General features: G+C 36.8%; 1 protein-coding gene across 1 annotated transcript in view; it reads left to right on the top strand.

The window, feature by feature from the left end:
• The first annotated feature begins 2155 nt into the window (after positions 1 to 2155).
• LOC146311392 (class I histocompatibility antigen, F10 alpha chain-like) overlaps positions 2156 to 15096 on the top strand; it is a 35296-nt gene continuing 22355 nt past the window's right edge. Inside the window, exons 1-3 of the mRNA XM_084743177.1 lie at positions 2156 to 2309; positions 4445 to 4681; positions 4800 to 5063. Of these exons, the coding sequence (XP_084599303.1) occupies positions 2249 to 2309; positions 4445 to 4681; positions 4800 to 5063 (562 nt within the window). The 5' untranslated portion in view covers positions 2156 to 2248. The remainder of the gene's footprint in view (positions 2310 to 4444; positions 4682 to 4799; positions 5064 to 15096) is intronic.

Raw genomic sequence — 15096 nt, 5'->3', positions numbered from 1 at the left:
CCAAAATCAGCGTAGTGGTGCTTTGTCTTAGCCAAGAGTCTGCAACCTTTATGATCAAAAGAGACATTTTTAGCCAATAAAAAAAAAATTGTCCAGAGCTGCAACTATTAAATTCTCTATTTTCCCTGATGACTGGCTTTTAATTTGGCATCCACAGTGAGTTTATAGAGACTTTTTTTTTGGCCTACAGGTTACAGATTTTTAGAGCTGGCAAATATAAGTATCACTTTACACTGTAAAAAAAATAACAGACAACTCAATATTTCAAGACAACACACTGCAACAGATTTTTGAGTTTTGAGACCAACTCAAACTCTTAAATTTTGAAATAAACTTTGAAAAAAATTGCCAAGCTATAATCATCTCCAGTTGAGATGATTTACTATTCTTTTTTAGATAAACTTGAATCCTTGAGTTTTAGAAACTCAAAAAAATGCACTTTAGTGAGCTGTGAATCTGATTTGTTATCATTTTGGTGCCTGACAATTAAACGGTTTTAACTGGAATATTCAAATTTTAACCAGCATCCTCTTCCACTTGTACAAAGTTACTCTATACTTTTTAAATGCAGTTTTTGTGGTTCCTAAAAACTCAAAGATTTAAGTTTATCTTAAGAAGAAAAGTAAATTATCTCAACAAAATATGAATTGTTGGTAAAACCTTTTCAAAAATTTAAGACTAAAAAAATCTATGACAGTATGTTGCCTTGAAATTTGGAGTTTATCAACAATGATAAATGAAAATGAAAACGTAAAAAAATATATATATATATTTATTTCCCTATAATTTTTTGCCGAAGTCACAGGGAGCCACTGGAGAGAGGCGCTAAAGAGCAGCAGCTTGCAGACCCCCGGTCACAGTGGTGTAGTCAGTCTACAGCAAGAGGTCAAACTCAACTTCATCCCAGGCCACATCAGCATTATGGTTACCTTCAAAGGGACAGTTGCGCTGCATAAATGTATCTACAATTTCATTCAGTTATCAGTGTCAGTGTGCGATAACATGCATTCTGGGGCATGTAGTTCATGGAGGGCTTTACATTAAGTTTTTTGCATATAACACTGATGCTACAGAGGTTGAAAGTTTTGCAGCATACGGATAAAATGTTAAGATGTTATTAAATCACTAAAAACCACAACAAGCAGTTCATCACCTCAACAGGCCTGTGACTCACAAATGACATTAATGTTGCAACAAATCTGACAAATATTGTCTTTATTTGCTCACGATGATAACATTTCTAATGAGCAGTACAAAACATCTGTCAACTTCTATCATCATACATAACACATTCTTCATATTTAAATGAATATTGGTCATACAGTATGAATCTGTAAAGTGTTTTGTGTGTTTTTATCAGTGATTTACACAAACACTTGGAAAGCTGTGCAACAACTAAAAACATTTTTGCTGTTTGATGCAACAGATTCATAAAATATTTGAAAAGATACATTATTAGCCTATTTTTAATGGGTTACTTCTTATTTCATCATTTTAAAACGGCCTCATTCTTCACCTTATTGCACTGTTTAGTCAGAAACATTACTTTAATCTGCTCACCTTGCTTTTCCCCTCAGTTCCCATCTCCTCACACACACACACACACACACACACACACACACACACACACAAACACACACACACACACGTATGGTGGGTTCTATTTACCTTGACACTGAAAGAAGAAATAGAAGAAAAATAAATGAGAAAATAAATTTTGTATGTTATAAATTATTAATGAGTAATCAATTAATCAGTTGTTAGTGTTTTCAGCTGTTGGTTAGAGAAAATGCACAGAATTTGCAAGCCTAGTTTGTTGAGGTGAGTGTGACCACTGAGCAGAACAGAGCAGGAGTTTGGAGAAATTTAGCCTGAAGATTTGGAGAAACTCACTGATTGATTAAATGTTGTTATTGCTAATACATTAAACGTCAATGGTTAAAAAGTAACTAATACTCCTCTGGAACTTTTGGACCTGCTGTCATCCACTCTTGATCAGCTTCTGTTCAAGCTTTCATTTTTGCATTTGAACTTGGCATCCACCACACTGTCATGCCCTGAAGCAAAACATTTATGTCCACATACCAGTTTGACGGCTGGATGTCCCTGAACAGGCCATATCTGCGACCTGATCAGACAAACATAGACTACTTGTCCTTCCAGTACAATGTTGCTGTTCAGAGACTCGGAGGCAAACACTCACAGAATCTTATTCTCTTTTTAAAAATCCAGAAAATGGCACTACAAGATGCAGATCATGTGGATTAAACTTTTATTTCCTTGTTTCCTGATGTCAGCAGCTGAATGTGGTAAGTGACATTTATCAGTGCTGCTGCTGAATTTTGATGCTGTGAGCTGTAGCCACAGAGACAAGTCCGTCTCTATAGTCTCACACACTCACACTTACACAAATGTTTTTTTACTACTTTCTACTTGTCCTGCACTAGACTTACTGATGGCTGAAGTTGTTTCTTTGCAGATTCTACATACAAAGAATGAGAATGAAGTTACACTGCTTGTACATTTTTAATTTTGTAAATTTAAACTGATCTCAGAGCAGGACCTTTAAATTTTAAATGGCAAATGTTCACATGTAATTTAGAATTTTTTTATAGTGCCATTTCTGTTTTTACTATAAGCAAATGACTTTAGTACTTGTACTGTATGTTGTCAAGAAAACCATACTTGAAGAATCAAATAAGAATACTGGGTGATAAAATCGAACAAAGTATATACAAATAGTACAAAGGAAAGGAATACAAAGAAAAAACTAAAGTATATTTTTTAAAAAGGTATACAGTTATGTCTACAATATACATACAGTATGCATACTTTGAGAAACACACTGCCTTCTCTTAAAATGTCATCACCTCATTATTTTATCCTGTTAGATATTTGTGTGTAATTTTGTCATAATAAGCATATGATAAAATTTTGAGTTTTGGCTAAAAATGTGTTTGGCCACCAAAATCTAGTCTAGTCTAGTGAACACTTGTAATGTGCAAGTTTGAAAAAAATGTTCCCAAGACATTCTTGTAATGTCGCGTTCACAAAAACGTGACGGACACGAGGTCATTGTGACCTTTGACCAGTTTGAAGAAATTCCCTAGAAGCATTCTTGAGATGTTGTTCATAAAAAATGTAAAGACATAAAAGTCATAAAAAAAGGTTTTTGGAGAATTCTGAAGGTTCTTCAGCAAACAGTCAGGAATGTGCAGGGAAAAAATTAAGCCAATCAGTTCAGTTGTATTCGAGATAAGCTCCAAACAAACAAAACATGCATAAACATGCCACATCTGAGAAGCTAATGACTCTCACATCCATATGTGCCTCCATCTTGGCTTTACAATCACTATTTGAATTCTGGTTGTGAGCTTGGTGGTTATGTATACAATTTTTCATCATACAGTAAGTGTAATACTTGATCTGTTTATTCTGGAATTAAAGGTGAGTGAGTAAATACTGTACTGTACATGCAATAACTGCAGTGAAAATGCACCAGTGCAAAGTGTGTTTACATGTATTTAAATCTAATTTATGTATTTAACTTGGTTATTCTTGCCTTTCTGCATTGACCCCAAAAAACTAAACAGTTCTCACACAGAGAGGAAAACTTCAGAGAAGAAAAGTATCAGGAGTGCACCTATAATGCATGCATGAACACACACGCTTCATAATATACTACTACTACTACTACTACTACTACTACTACTAAAACCTGATCATAAGTTTTATAAAAACACCAACTGTTTAACTTGCAGCAGTGTACATGTGAGAGACAAATAGAGAGCTCAGGACAGGTGACAGAGAAGTGTGTGTGAATATTGGCAGAAGTGTCGATGTGATATAAACTTTCTTTGATCATGAAGCTTCATGTTTCTCTATGATTCTGTGGTGTATCAGTGAAGTGTATGAAGTACACTACAGACTGGAGTTTGTTAACAGTAAGAAACACGTAGATAGATGGGTCTGCACTGATTCTCATCTTCTGTGAAACATGTGTAGGGCACCGAAAAGGCCAGCAGTGGCCTTGTGAAATGACGGGTGCGGGATGGGAAAGGAGTCATTCTCCTGGGATTGGGACAGGACAGCAGTATTTTTGTGGGAGTGAGATGGGACAGGAGTGAAAATCCACTCTGACCATTCCATTTGTTTCTATTGCATGACATATGCTTCAGTGATGACTGCATATGCTGCATGTGCTAAAAAAAAAAAAAAAAAAACTGATTTGCAAACATTCTATTTTCTCACTTGGAAACAAAGTGGCAGAGCATCATTCTGGTGCATTCAAGCATTTTGGGGTGTCTTTGTATCAAAACTAATTGAAGCAACAGTATTAATAAAAGTAAGACTGTAGTCAGAAGGTCAAAAGACAATAGACAAAATTTAGATATAATACAGTCTATGAGTTTTGACCCTTCAAATGTTCTTTTTTCTTTGTCAGGTTCCCACTCTCTTGAGTTCCTGTCTACAGGACGTGTGCAGCCTGGAGATCGACCTCAGTTTGACCAACTAACAGTATTTGATGGAGTTCCCATCTCTTACTGTGACAGCTTTACAAGACGAGAAGACTTTAAACCTTCTCTGGAATCTAAAAACTTACCCAAAGACTGTGATGAAGCAAGATATCATGTTGTTGAATCTCTCAATGCGATTCCACAACTTCTCAACAACACTGTGTGTAAGTTTTTACAGTGTTTTTTCATGTGACATATGTGATTAAACTTTGGTAAAGGGCTGTCTGATATTGTGTTTAAAAAAACACCCAAATTAATGAATCTTACTTTCTTACTTTACAGATATTGTACAGCGTCGCCGTGGCTGCATCCAGTCAGCCAATGGGGATGTCTCTGTTTTTGAAGCCTGGGCAGTGAATGGGATGGGCTTCATGAGCTTTGACCCTGAATCTAAGACATGGACGTCCCACTCTCCCTCTGCAGTAACACTTAAACATTATTGGAACAATAATTCTCCGAGAAATTTTAACTTTAGAGACTTCATCAGTCAACGATGTCCAGAGATGATCCAGAGAATTAAATTAAAATCAACTCACCAAAAAACAGGTGAGAGCTGGAACAGTATGATGACTGACCAGATAAAATACAGACATGTACACAGAGAGAGACTTTCCTCACAAGAAAAATGACAGCAGTCAGTTCTTAATCATAATCATAATCATAATTTATGGTCTTCCGAGGCAGAGGAGGATGTCTCATTTGTGGAAATGGCTCAGTCGTCATCAAGTGACATAAATGAGAACTGAAGTTAATCTAACTTATTCTGATCTAAAATGAAAAGGGCAAATCCACCTTTGCCATCTTTGCCTTGCGCCGGGGGGGCAGGATACACTTATCAACTGTGCACAAGTGCCTTAATTAATTCATGGGTGTGTTTTATGCCAAAAATGCAATAAACCAAACAGAAAGTCTACTTTCATCAGCTTTAAGAGCAGGTGAACCAGTTTTATTCCATACATATAATACTTTCTGTTTCAGCACTTGTAGAGTTAAAGGTTTATTCCACATTAATACTACTTTCTGTTTCTCAGTTGTAGTTTTAAAGGTTTATCCTACTTAAATACTACTTACTGTTTCAGTCCTCGTTGGTCTAAAGGGTTATCTCACTACTTGTAGTTTTAAATGTTTATTCCACTTCAATACTACTTTCTACCAACTACTTATTTTAGTTTTAAATGTTTATTCCAATGAAATAATATTTTGTCTTGCAATTCAACCTGGTTACTAAGACTTAAAATTTGTGTAATTGGCGGAATTAGCTTATTATAGTTAACTAAAATAAAGACATTATCATGAAGACCTTGCAGTCAGTATATTATGAATGTACAGTCTAGAACTGCTCTATATGGACCTGTTCTATGTGAAAAGTCCCTGAGAGACTAACAGAAACTTCTGTTAAGATTTGGCATGATTTCTAAATAAAATTGATGTTTGATTTGACCTGACTAGATCTCAACCAGATATATAAAGGTTGAATAGAGGCAATGCAAAAGGACGACTCTAAGGACAGATTCAACATTTATACTGTACAAACACACACACATACACACACTCCCACACTTTACACCCCCACCCCCACCCCACAATTTTTATCAATCATTAACAATAATTGAAGATGGAACTGACAAAAACATGATTCAAAAGTTAAATGTTAGTGAAGCAAAATAAAATCAGCAAACTCTTGTTTATTCCCCCTACATAGATCAGATTCACTCAGCTTTGTTTCTCTCCTTATTTCTCTGCTGAAATGCGGTCTTTGGTTATCTAATTCGATAGGTGGCACTCGTCCAGTGGTGATACTGTGATACTTTATTTCTCTGCAGAGCTTCGTGTATTTGCCAAGCCCACTGTGAACAGAGACCAGGCACTGCTGAGGTGTCACGTGACAACTACTGACAAATCAGTGACCTTGGTGCATCTGATTGGAGAAGGGGCTTCCAAGGCCATTTGGATCACTGTGACTGGACCAGTACCTTCTGAAGATGGATCTGTGATCCTCAGACTGACAGCTGGGATCTTTCTGAGAGAAAACACTAACAAGTACGGCTGCAGAGTACAAAGAGGAGGTCATGACTTCACTGTCTACTGGGGTGAGAACATTAACATTAACCAATTATTTCTTTAAAACAATGTTTCTAGAATTCTCACCTCTAAAATATCTGTGCATGGCAACGATAGTATGATTAAGGCACGTTAAAGATTAAGTTAGTTAGTCACGTTCAGTTAAAGATCATGGTTGAGGTGTTGAAGTGTAGCCTCTGAGCTACTTCAGGCAGTCAGCTAGAACTGCTGTTACATTCACATGACACACTCTTCTCACTGTAACATGTACATGTAACATGGACAGGATCTCTGCGGATACAGCCACCAACACAGTCTTTTAGTGGGTCATCATTGATGATTGAAAGAGTTTGTATGTAATATGAACATTGGGGTTTCCCAGGGCATTTCCCGGAGCAGATTCAGATCCTGCTGACAACGCTAAATTGATGAACTTCAGAATTCACTCTGATGAACACACCTAGCTCTGGTAGATGACACTGATTGGTTTAATTCATGTTATGTCCAAAACTCACCTATGATAAATGAAGAGACTAAATACAGCCCCTTTGCTCCTTGCACCTTACTTTACGGCCAGATTATGCACTGTTTATCTAGCAAAGTGGAGTTGGATACACCCCAAATGCACTTGCACCATGCACCCTCACCATATCTATTTTGAATTCTAATGTAATGTAATCGAAGTCTAATCTTTGCTCATCTCAGTTTTATATTTTCTAAATGTCATGAATGGACAAAGTGAAACACTTCAGTGGTCAGGATGGGTTTTAATTATTTTCCTTCTTTGTAGATGGGAATACTCTGGATGGCAGATATCTTCTGAGCAGAGTTGACTGGAAAATTCTGCTACTCATCGGATTCTTCTGCGCTGTGTTATTGTGCACTGTTATATACGGTGCAATAATAATTGTGCATAAATGTGGTAAGACTCATTCCTGTCATCATGTTTTAATGAACTCACTTCCACAAGTAGAACTAGATAAAGTGGCCATGCCAATACATTGGCTGATAATAGATTTTTGCAGATAAAACTGTGCCAGCTTATAGTCAGGAGTTTTCTAACAGCATTTCTTAGAAGTAAAGTGTATAAGGTGGGGGTGATGGTAGGGAGCTCAATTCTGATGCAAATCAGGAAGAAAAAAATGCAACTGTAGATTTGCCATTGACCAGTCAAACTGTAAAGTGTGTAGACCGTGTGTTGCGTTCACTGCCTCACAAGACAAAAAAAAAATGACTCAAGTGCATTTTTAGGGGCATTCCACTTGGCCTTACATATGTATACAAGATGTCAAAAAACATAAATAAAATTTCCACAGAATAATTCTGTGTGAGTGATCAGTCAAAATCTGTTAAAATATACTTTCTGTTTCACTTTCTGTGAAATTTATGCCAGCCCCCCAACAGAAATGTGCAAAATTCTCCAAAAGCAATAAACTAAACTAAAAATTATTGTGATTAATGGAACTTCAATACCCGATGCATTTGATGCAAAAAATGTAATGGTATTTTGTTTGTATTACATTTGATACATCAGGCCAAATAAAAAAAGTTCAATATCCTACATTCTCAAACTGTGGTATCAGTACCACTGGTGTTACGCAAGCTGCCTTTAGTGGTAGTTTTAAAAATGAAATAAATTAATAGAAAATATAATATCAAAATAATTTCAAAATTCCCTGACATGTAATAAGTTTAGTCTTTCCTGTAATTTTATTTCAGCATCAGCCAACAACACAGTGATCATGCAAGTAGCATGCATAGGTCATCTGTGATTAGTCGCAAGCTAAACTGTGATGGCAAGATAGTCGGCAGATGTAAAATAACAAAACTAAAAATGAATGGTTCAAAAACACTTGCAATCGTGGCTCCAACTGGGAATGATTACACAGAGAGGTGCAGATCAGGAGAGGCACATTTTGAGCAATCGTATTAAAAATGTACTGACCCAAGCACAACTGCTAGTGGATACTTAAGGAGTGATCACCTTCTTTACCCAAGCAGTATAAAACAGGAAGGTGGTACACGGCATAAAAAGTTGCACACTGTTCTATGTCATTTATTAATTAATTTAAATTGTATAGAACTTTTTTAAAAATTTTGTCAAAAGGTCCAGTGAACACCTAAATTTAAAATGCCTCTAAAATATAGTGAAACATCTGTCTCTCACTTTCAAAATTTTCTCTACTGTAACAGTTAAGTTCACTATGTTAAACTGTGATGCAAGACTCTGAAACCCAGTCTAATTAAGTGCCTTTGAGGTTAATTCAGTAAAGACAATTCATTATTTAAAGGTATGTCCAGACAGAAAGCAAAGCTAAATTTTCTCTTGAGTAGATAAAAATACAAACACAGATGGTTACCACAGAGGCAACCAATACCAGAATTAGCACATATATGCAGTCCTCCCCACACAACACACTGCAAAAGCCCTGTAATACACATGAAGGCATTGACTGTATTTGTAATCTGCTTGCACAAAAGCTTTGCTTGCTTTCTGTCTGAACAAACCTCACAAATCTGTTAAGTCTTTCAAGCTCTGCTTTACAGTCCGCTGTATCAGTCTGAGCACTGACAGACAGTCCTGTAGGTCAGTCAGATCTCCGTGGTTACCACACATAAATAAATTATTTACAAAATGAGATGTAACTACCAGTGTATCCTAACTGTGATTCCATTTTTCATTGTAGTTGAGACGTTCTGTCGTCCTTCAAGAGTTGATCGAGGGCCGACGGTGCTGTTTACCAGGATAACGACAGTTGACAGTTATCCTCAGGGTACAGAGAGGAGCACAGCGTGGGAACAATGGGTGCTGACGATTCCATCAGAGGAACAAAACTTCTATGATCCTGAATGCTTTGCTGATCAAGTTCATGGAGTACTTCGATAGTTATGTTAGGGATTGAGCAAGGAATTTGAAATTGTAGAAACAAAGTCCAGTCTCTGTTTAGGGGGCTCAGAATATGTCAGAAATGAAATATAATATTAATCTGTATGTTTTAATCGTGTAGTGTATAATCGACTGAAAATAAGAATCATTGTATTTTTATCACCTTAGAATGAGTCCTTTATATCTACAGAGGGAGCTGCTCCTCCTTACATGAAAGCTGCCGTGTTGCATTGCCATGTTTCTACAGTAGGTTTGAATGGCCAAACCAGACTCTGGCTCTTTCAAGCTTTTCCCAAGTTTTGCTGTAGGTTCTCCTACACACTTGAAAGGGGAGAGTGAGGCAAGGTGTTTGCAACCCGCAATCTTACCACTAGATGCCACTAAATCCTACATACTGGTCCTTTAAAATATCAACCGTAAACTTCACTTACTTCACATTGAGATTTCAGACATAATAGCCAAAAGTAACTGAGTTAATTTGAAAAAATAGATATCCACCATTTTAAAAATGAATAAACTAGCAGTTGGTCTTTGTAGCTAATGTCACAGGTTGGTCTGTGTAGTTCACATGAGCGCTTGTTCTGTGTAGGTAATGTTAGCAGTTGGTCTGTGTAACTAACATTAGTGGTTGGTCTGTGTAGGCAACGTTAGCGGTTGTTCTGTATAGCTAACGTGAGCGGTTGTTCTATGTAGGTAATGTTAGCAGTTGGTCTGTGTTAGTAATGTTACAGGTTTGTTTGTGTAGAGGTCTAAAGGAAAGTAATGAAAGATTATATATAATATAAATGAGAGTAATGTTCTAAAAGGCTTATATTGTAAGTCAGGATGAATGATTTATGAAATTCTCTCAATATAAAAACATAAATCTGAAGCCAGGACTCCCTGTCCATTCACCTTTGCACCGTTCTTTTTTGTATTTCAGGATGGTCATGTGTGAAATCCTTATAATAAGTGCTGTAGTTTGGTAGTAAATGCTGATAAATAACTTTCATTCAAGTAGGAGTAAAATGACCATTGTTAGCTCACAGGGGTAAAATAGTAGTTTGGGGCACATGTCTCCACTGCTTATCTTATGTTTATGTGTCAAACTGGCTCCATGAACATTATTTGACCTATTTAAAGGTACATAATATTTCTAAAGTTTGTTGAAAACTGTTAGAAGTAGTTTTGAGTGTACATGTGAATATGACCACTCTTACTGGTTTAAGTGTATATTTGAACATAAAGTAACTTTGCTTTAAATGTGTAACCGTTTAGATATTATTACTGTGTAGCAAAAGTCCAAGTGATACTTAATAGTATCAGTGTGTCAGTGCATTTGAGATGAAAATGGCCAAACTTATTTGGGGAAATGAATGTAAAAATATGAGTACTGTACTCTGAGACAAGATAAGTTTTGAGGTTTGAAAGTTTATTTTACATATGTTTATGAACCTGAAAGTATGTATCCAAAGACAGAAAATGTGCAGTAGTAGTAAATACTGCCTAGAGGACCACGGGGCAAATGCAAACAATTTAATATGAATGTGTTGTGGTTGTGCACTGGTTTCTTACATGTGAAATTTAAGTTTCACATGTTTCCAGGCTGCTTTCTCATCAGCTATTCTTTTTGGGTATGACACTTGGCTAAAAGTGCCCCTAAAGTCTGTTGAGACATGACTTGGGCAGGGTGAGGTGTCCTACTTTACTTTTTCCTCTATTGTCCCACAGATTGTGTTGATGTCCCACATTTTGATGGGCTATAGTTTTAAAATTAAATGACTAGGGCAAACCCTTATCTAAAATCTTGGCTTTTATCCAGTTACCGTGAAGAAAATAGGAAAAGTTGCCAAGTGCAGTTAATTTGTCACCTTCTTTGCTATCCTACACCCAACAGGAAAAATTGTGAGTCACCACAAAGTCACAAGCTGTACAGATTTAGAAAGTATGGAAACTATCAAAAAGACCTATAATCTTTAGTTGAGATAATTTACTTTTCTTTTTTCTTTTTGAGTTTTAGAAACTCAAAAATAATTGTATTTCAAAAATTACACCACCACTATTTGTCATTCTTTCGGTGCCTGAAATTAAATGGTTTTAAGATTTATTACTGGTGACAGTTATTCTACACATCACTGCATCCTGTATGAAAAGGTCAGGTAGACATTTCTAACAGTTACTCGTGACAGACATTGGTTTCTATTTATTTAAAAAAAACCTGATTGGAAAATTACCATCATATATTACTTCCTGATTACACTGGTCCAACAGTCATTATCCAGCATGCTCAGCTGATTGGCTATCACTTCGAGTCCTCCATGCAAATACTAATTTTGGAAAAACTGCTTTTAGTTTTTGTCCTGCTCACGCCTGCAATACTTTACAACACACGTTAAAACCGAATGCACTTCTACCCATTGGTCAATTTAAAACTGTGACCCATTCTGTTCTTGCATGTAACTGTTTTTAACTGTTCTGTCTGTTAATTGTATATAATATATATTTAGTTTTGTTTTCTTGTTGTATTTATCTGCTCAAACTGTGCTCTCGACATCATTGTAAATGAGGGCACTCCATCAATGATTCCTTGAGATTAAATGAAGGTTGAATGAATGAATTGAAAATATTAAAATATTACCCATTATTCACTTTCACTTCAGTGAGTTTGCTAAATAATTTTTGAAATAGAATCTTTGGGAGTTCATAAAACTCAAAGTTTATCTAAAGAAGAAAAGCAATCAATCATCATTAACAAAAGATTAGTAGCTGGTAAAATTTGACTTAACAAAGACTTAAAGGAGAAGTGTGTGATTTCCAGTGCCATCTAGCGTTCAAACCTTAGATTGCAACTAAGATGATTTACCCCGACACCGCCCCTCTCTCACCAAGAGTACGGTGGCCATCAGCGGACAAAATGGCGAGCGAAAGCTATCTCACAACAAACTACAATTATGTGTGTAGGATGAATTACCTGTCCAGCAGAAAACAGGCAACCTCGGCGTCACTGTGAAAACGTTTGTCCTCCATCAGCGATTTCCATCGTGTAAACGCTATGCCGATGTTGATTCGTGTTTTTGCCGTTTCCTTTTATGCTTGTGTTTACTTTCTTCGCGCCTCCGCTTCTTGGATGACGGGGATTCACTGTCCGCTGCTTTTTGTTCTGGTAAAGTGTATGTATGATCCTCCATTTGTCAAAACTGATCCAGTCAAGGTTCACAACGCTAAATGGTCTGCCAGCAATCACCCGCGTCTATCCTCCCCGTCCACTTCCATGTTTACGCTGCGGCGTCTACGTAAGGTCGCCATGGGCTTCCCAAGAGTCACTGTTAGTGCAGTTTGTCCGCTCTGCGCTGCCGTAGACGACGCAGGATGATGATCTCCGTAAGTCGACCCGACAGTATGTAACTATAAATGGCTATTTCTAAAGTAACGGGAACATATAGATTATGAGTTTACGTGAATGAACAAGTTTTTATAGCCTAATGTAACAAACCTGTTCTTCAATTATTTATAATTAAATGAAATTGAGGGGGAAGTTAAAAGACACAGATTAAAGCATAAAGATTGAAATATAATTCTAATCAAATTTATTTGTATAAGTGTCTTTTATAACCCTGCCTAGAGGTCTGAAAGATTCTGGAGTGATGAACTGAGCCTGGCCTCCATATTGAGAGCTAGAAAAGTTAAGTAAACATTTCATACACTTAATTAATTAATTGATTGATTAATTCCTCAAAGTACCTGTGAGTCCATAAAAGCCTCATGAAACAGCTGTCTCTGTGGCCAAGAAAGGAAGACACTGTTATCTTCTTTTTTAGTTTAAATGGTGGGCTACAAACCAACGTTAAAGGTGCATGCCACCACCTATTTTATTGGAGTGTGTAACATCATTGAATTACAATGAACTCATATTCTGGAACAAACTGTTGTGGAGGCAGCAGTGAACATACATAGTGACCAGGTCAAACCAAATAACATACAAGGGGAAAACGAGATGGCCGCCAACTACAACTAATACGAGGCAAAAACTTACTAAAGCCTGAACCCCCCTCTGACTTGGCAGCACATGGTTTGGTCTGATGAGCTGATTTCAGATTTAAGAGGCTCCACCCCTCAGACACACTTTTGCTCAACCAGGAAGTGAACCGACCCCAACAACCACAGTAAGTCAAAGATAAAGAAACACATGGTTAATATAACAGAAAAGAGCTTGTTTAACACCACAGAGTGAGAATGTGTTCACTCCATTTAAACAGAGTGAGGATACAAGATTCACATCAAACAAACTGAGTCATGTGAATTATTTGGGTGTGGTTGACTGCAGAAGAAATTAAACTGCGCAGATGAGTGGGAATGGTAGCATGTGTGGCTGTTATCATGTGCGGCTGATAGCATATGTGACTGGTTGCATGGCTGTTAGCCTATGTGGCTGTGGTCATCAGACATTTAGCACTCATTTTAAAGATACCACTCGTACAGAGCAGCAAAATATTCTCTGCATCTCCAATCTTGTACAGAAATGTACCAAAAATAGTAAAAGTACTGGTGTTAAAATGTTTAAAGGGACATTCATTCCCAACTCCAAAATTCAATTTTTTTTCTCTCATCTGTTCTACTATTTATCCATCTAAATAGTTTTGGTGTGAGTTGCAAAGTTGTGGAAATATCTGTCTTCTCTAAAATATAATGGAACTAAATGACACTTGAAAAACAACTTTAACAGCGATGTTTCTTTCTTCAGTTTCATGTAGGAGCTGTTTTCTTTCTGCAGTCATTTGTACAGGGTTGGTTAAAAATGTATTCTGATGTAGTTACTAATTAACAGTAAAAATATGTAGTCAGTAACCAGATCCAAGTATCGCAATATTACAGTAGTGTAACTTGATTACTTTGTTAGTTTTGGATTACCTCAGTGTAAATTATGGTGAAATTGTTAAGCCTAATGTGGTGTTTTTAGGACTGCAACTAATTATCTTTATCATTGGTTGTTTATTTTTTCAGTTAGTTGTTTGGTCCATGAAATATTAGAAAATGGGGAAAATGTTCATCAAAGCTGAAGAAGATGTCCTCAAATGTCAATGCCAATTACTACTCAGAATATTAGTTACTTTTTAACAGTCGTTGAATAAAAAGGGGTTTTGTTTCTCCAAATCTTCTGTCTAAATAAATGCAACTCCTGCTCTGTTCTGATCAGTCACGTCTCCAAACCTGAGCCTGCTGCACGCTTTGTTTTCATCCACATGTCCTGGTTTTCATCTCAGAGCCTGGTTGGTTACAAATATGCAGATTAAAGGTTTGGATATTAATTCAAGTTATTGGCTACTCAGTAAATTAGTGCAATGCATACTCAGACTTGGACAGTATTGGATTGAACTTTGTATGTTTAAACACTAAGGGCCCTATCTTACGCTGATCTAAAGCGCAAGTGGCAAGTGCAATGGATTTAATTTATTCAAGGTGTGTCCAAATCCACCTTTGTCGTCCTGTGCCAGGGGCAAGAGTGATAACTTGCCCTGCCCCGCCCTTTGCGCCACCAGCGCAAAGCAGGATACACTTATCAGATGTGCCCAAGTGCCCTCATTAATTCACAGGTGAGTTTAGGCCGAACATGCAATAAACCAATCAGAAAGTCAGCTCTCATCACCTTTTAAG

Source organism: Lutjanus erythropterus, chromosome 18 (assembly GCF_056507025.1).
Source record: "Lutjanus erythropterus isolate fLutEry1 chromosome 18, fLutEry1.hap2, whole genome shotgun sequence".
In the NCBI taxonomy this organism is placed as follows: domain Eukaryota; kingdom Metazoa; phylum Chordata; class Actinopteri; order Lutjaniformes; family Lutjanidae; genus Lutjanus; species Lutjanus erythropterus.
This window is presented reverse-complemented; position numbering and strand designations above follow the sequence as displayed.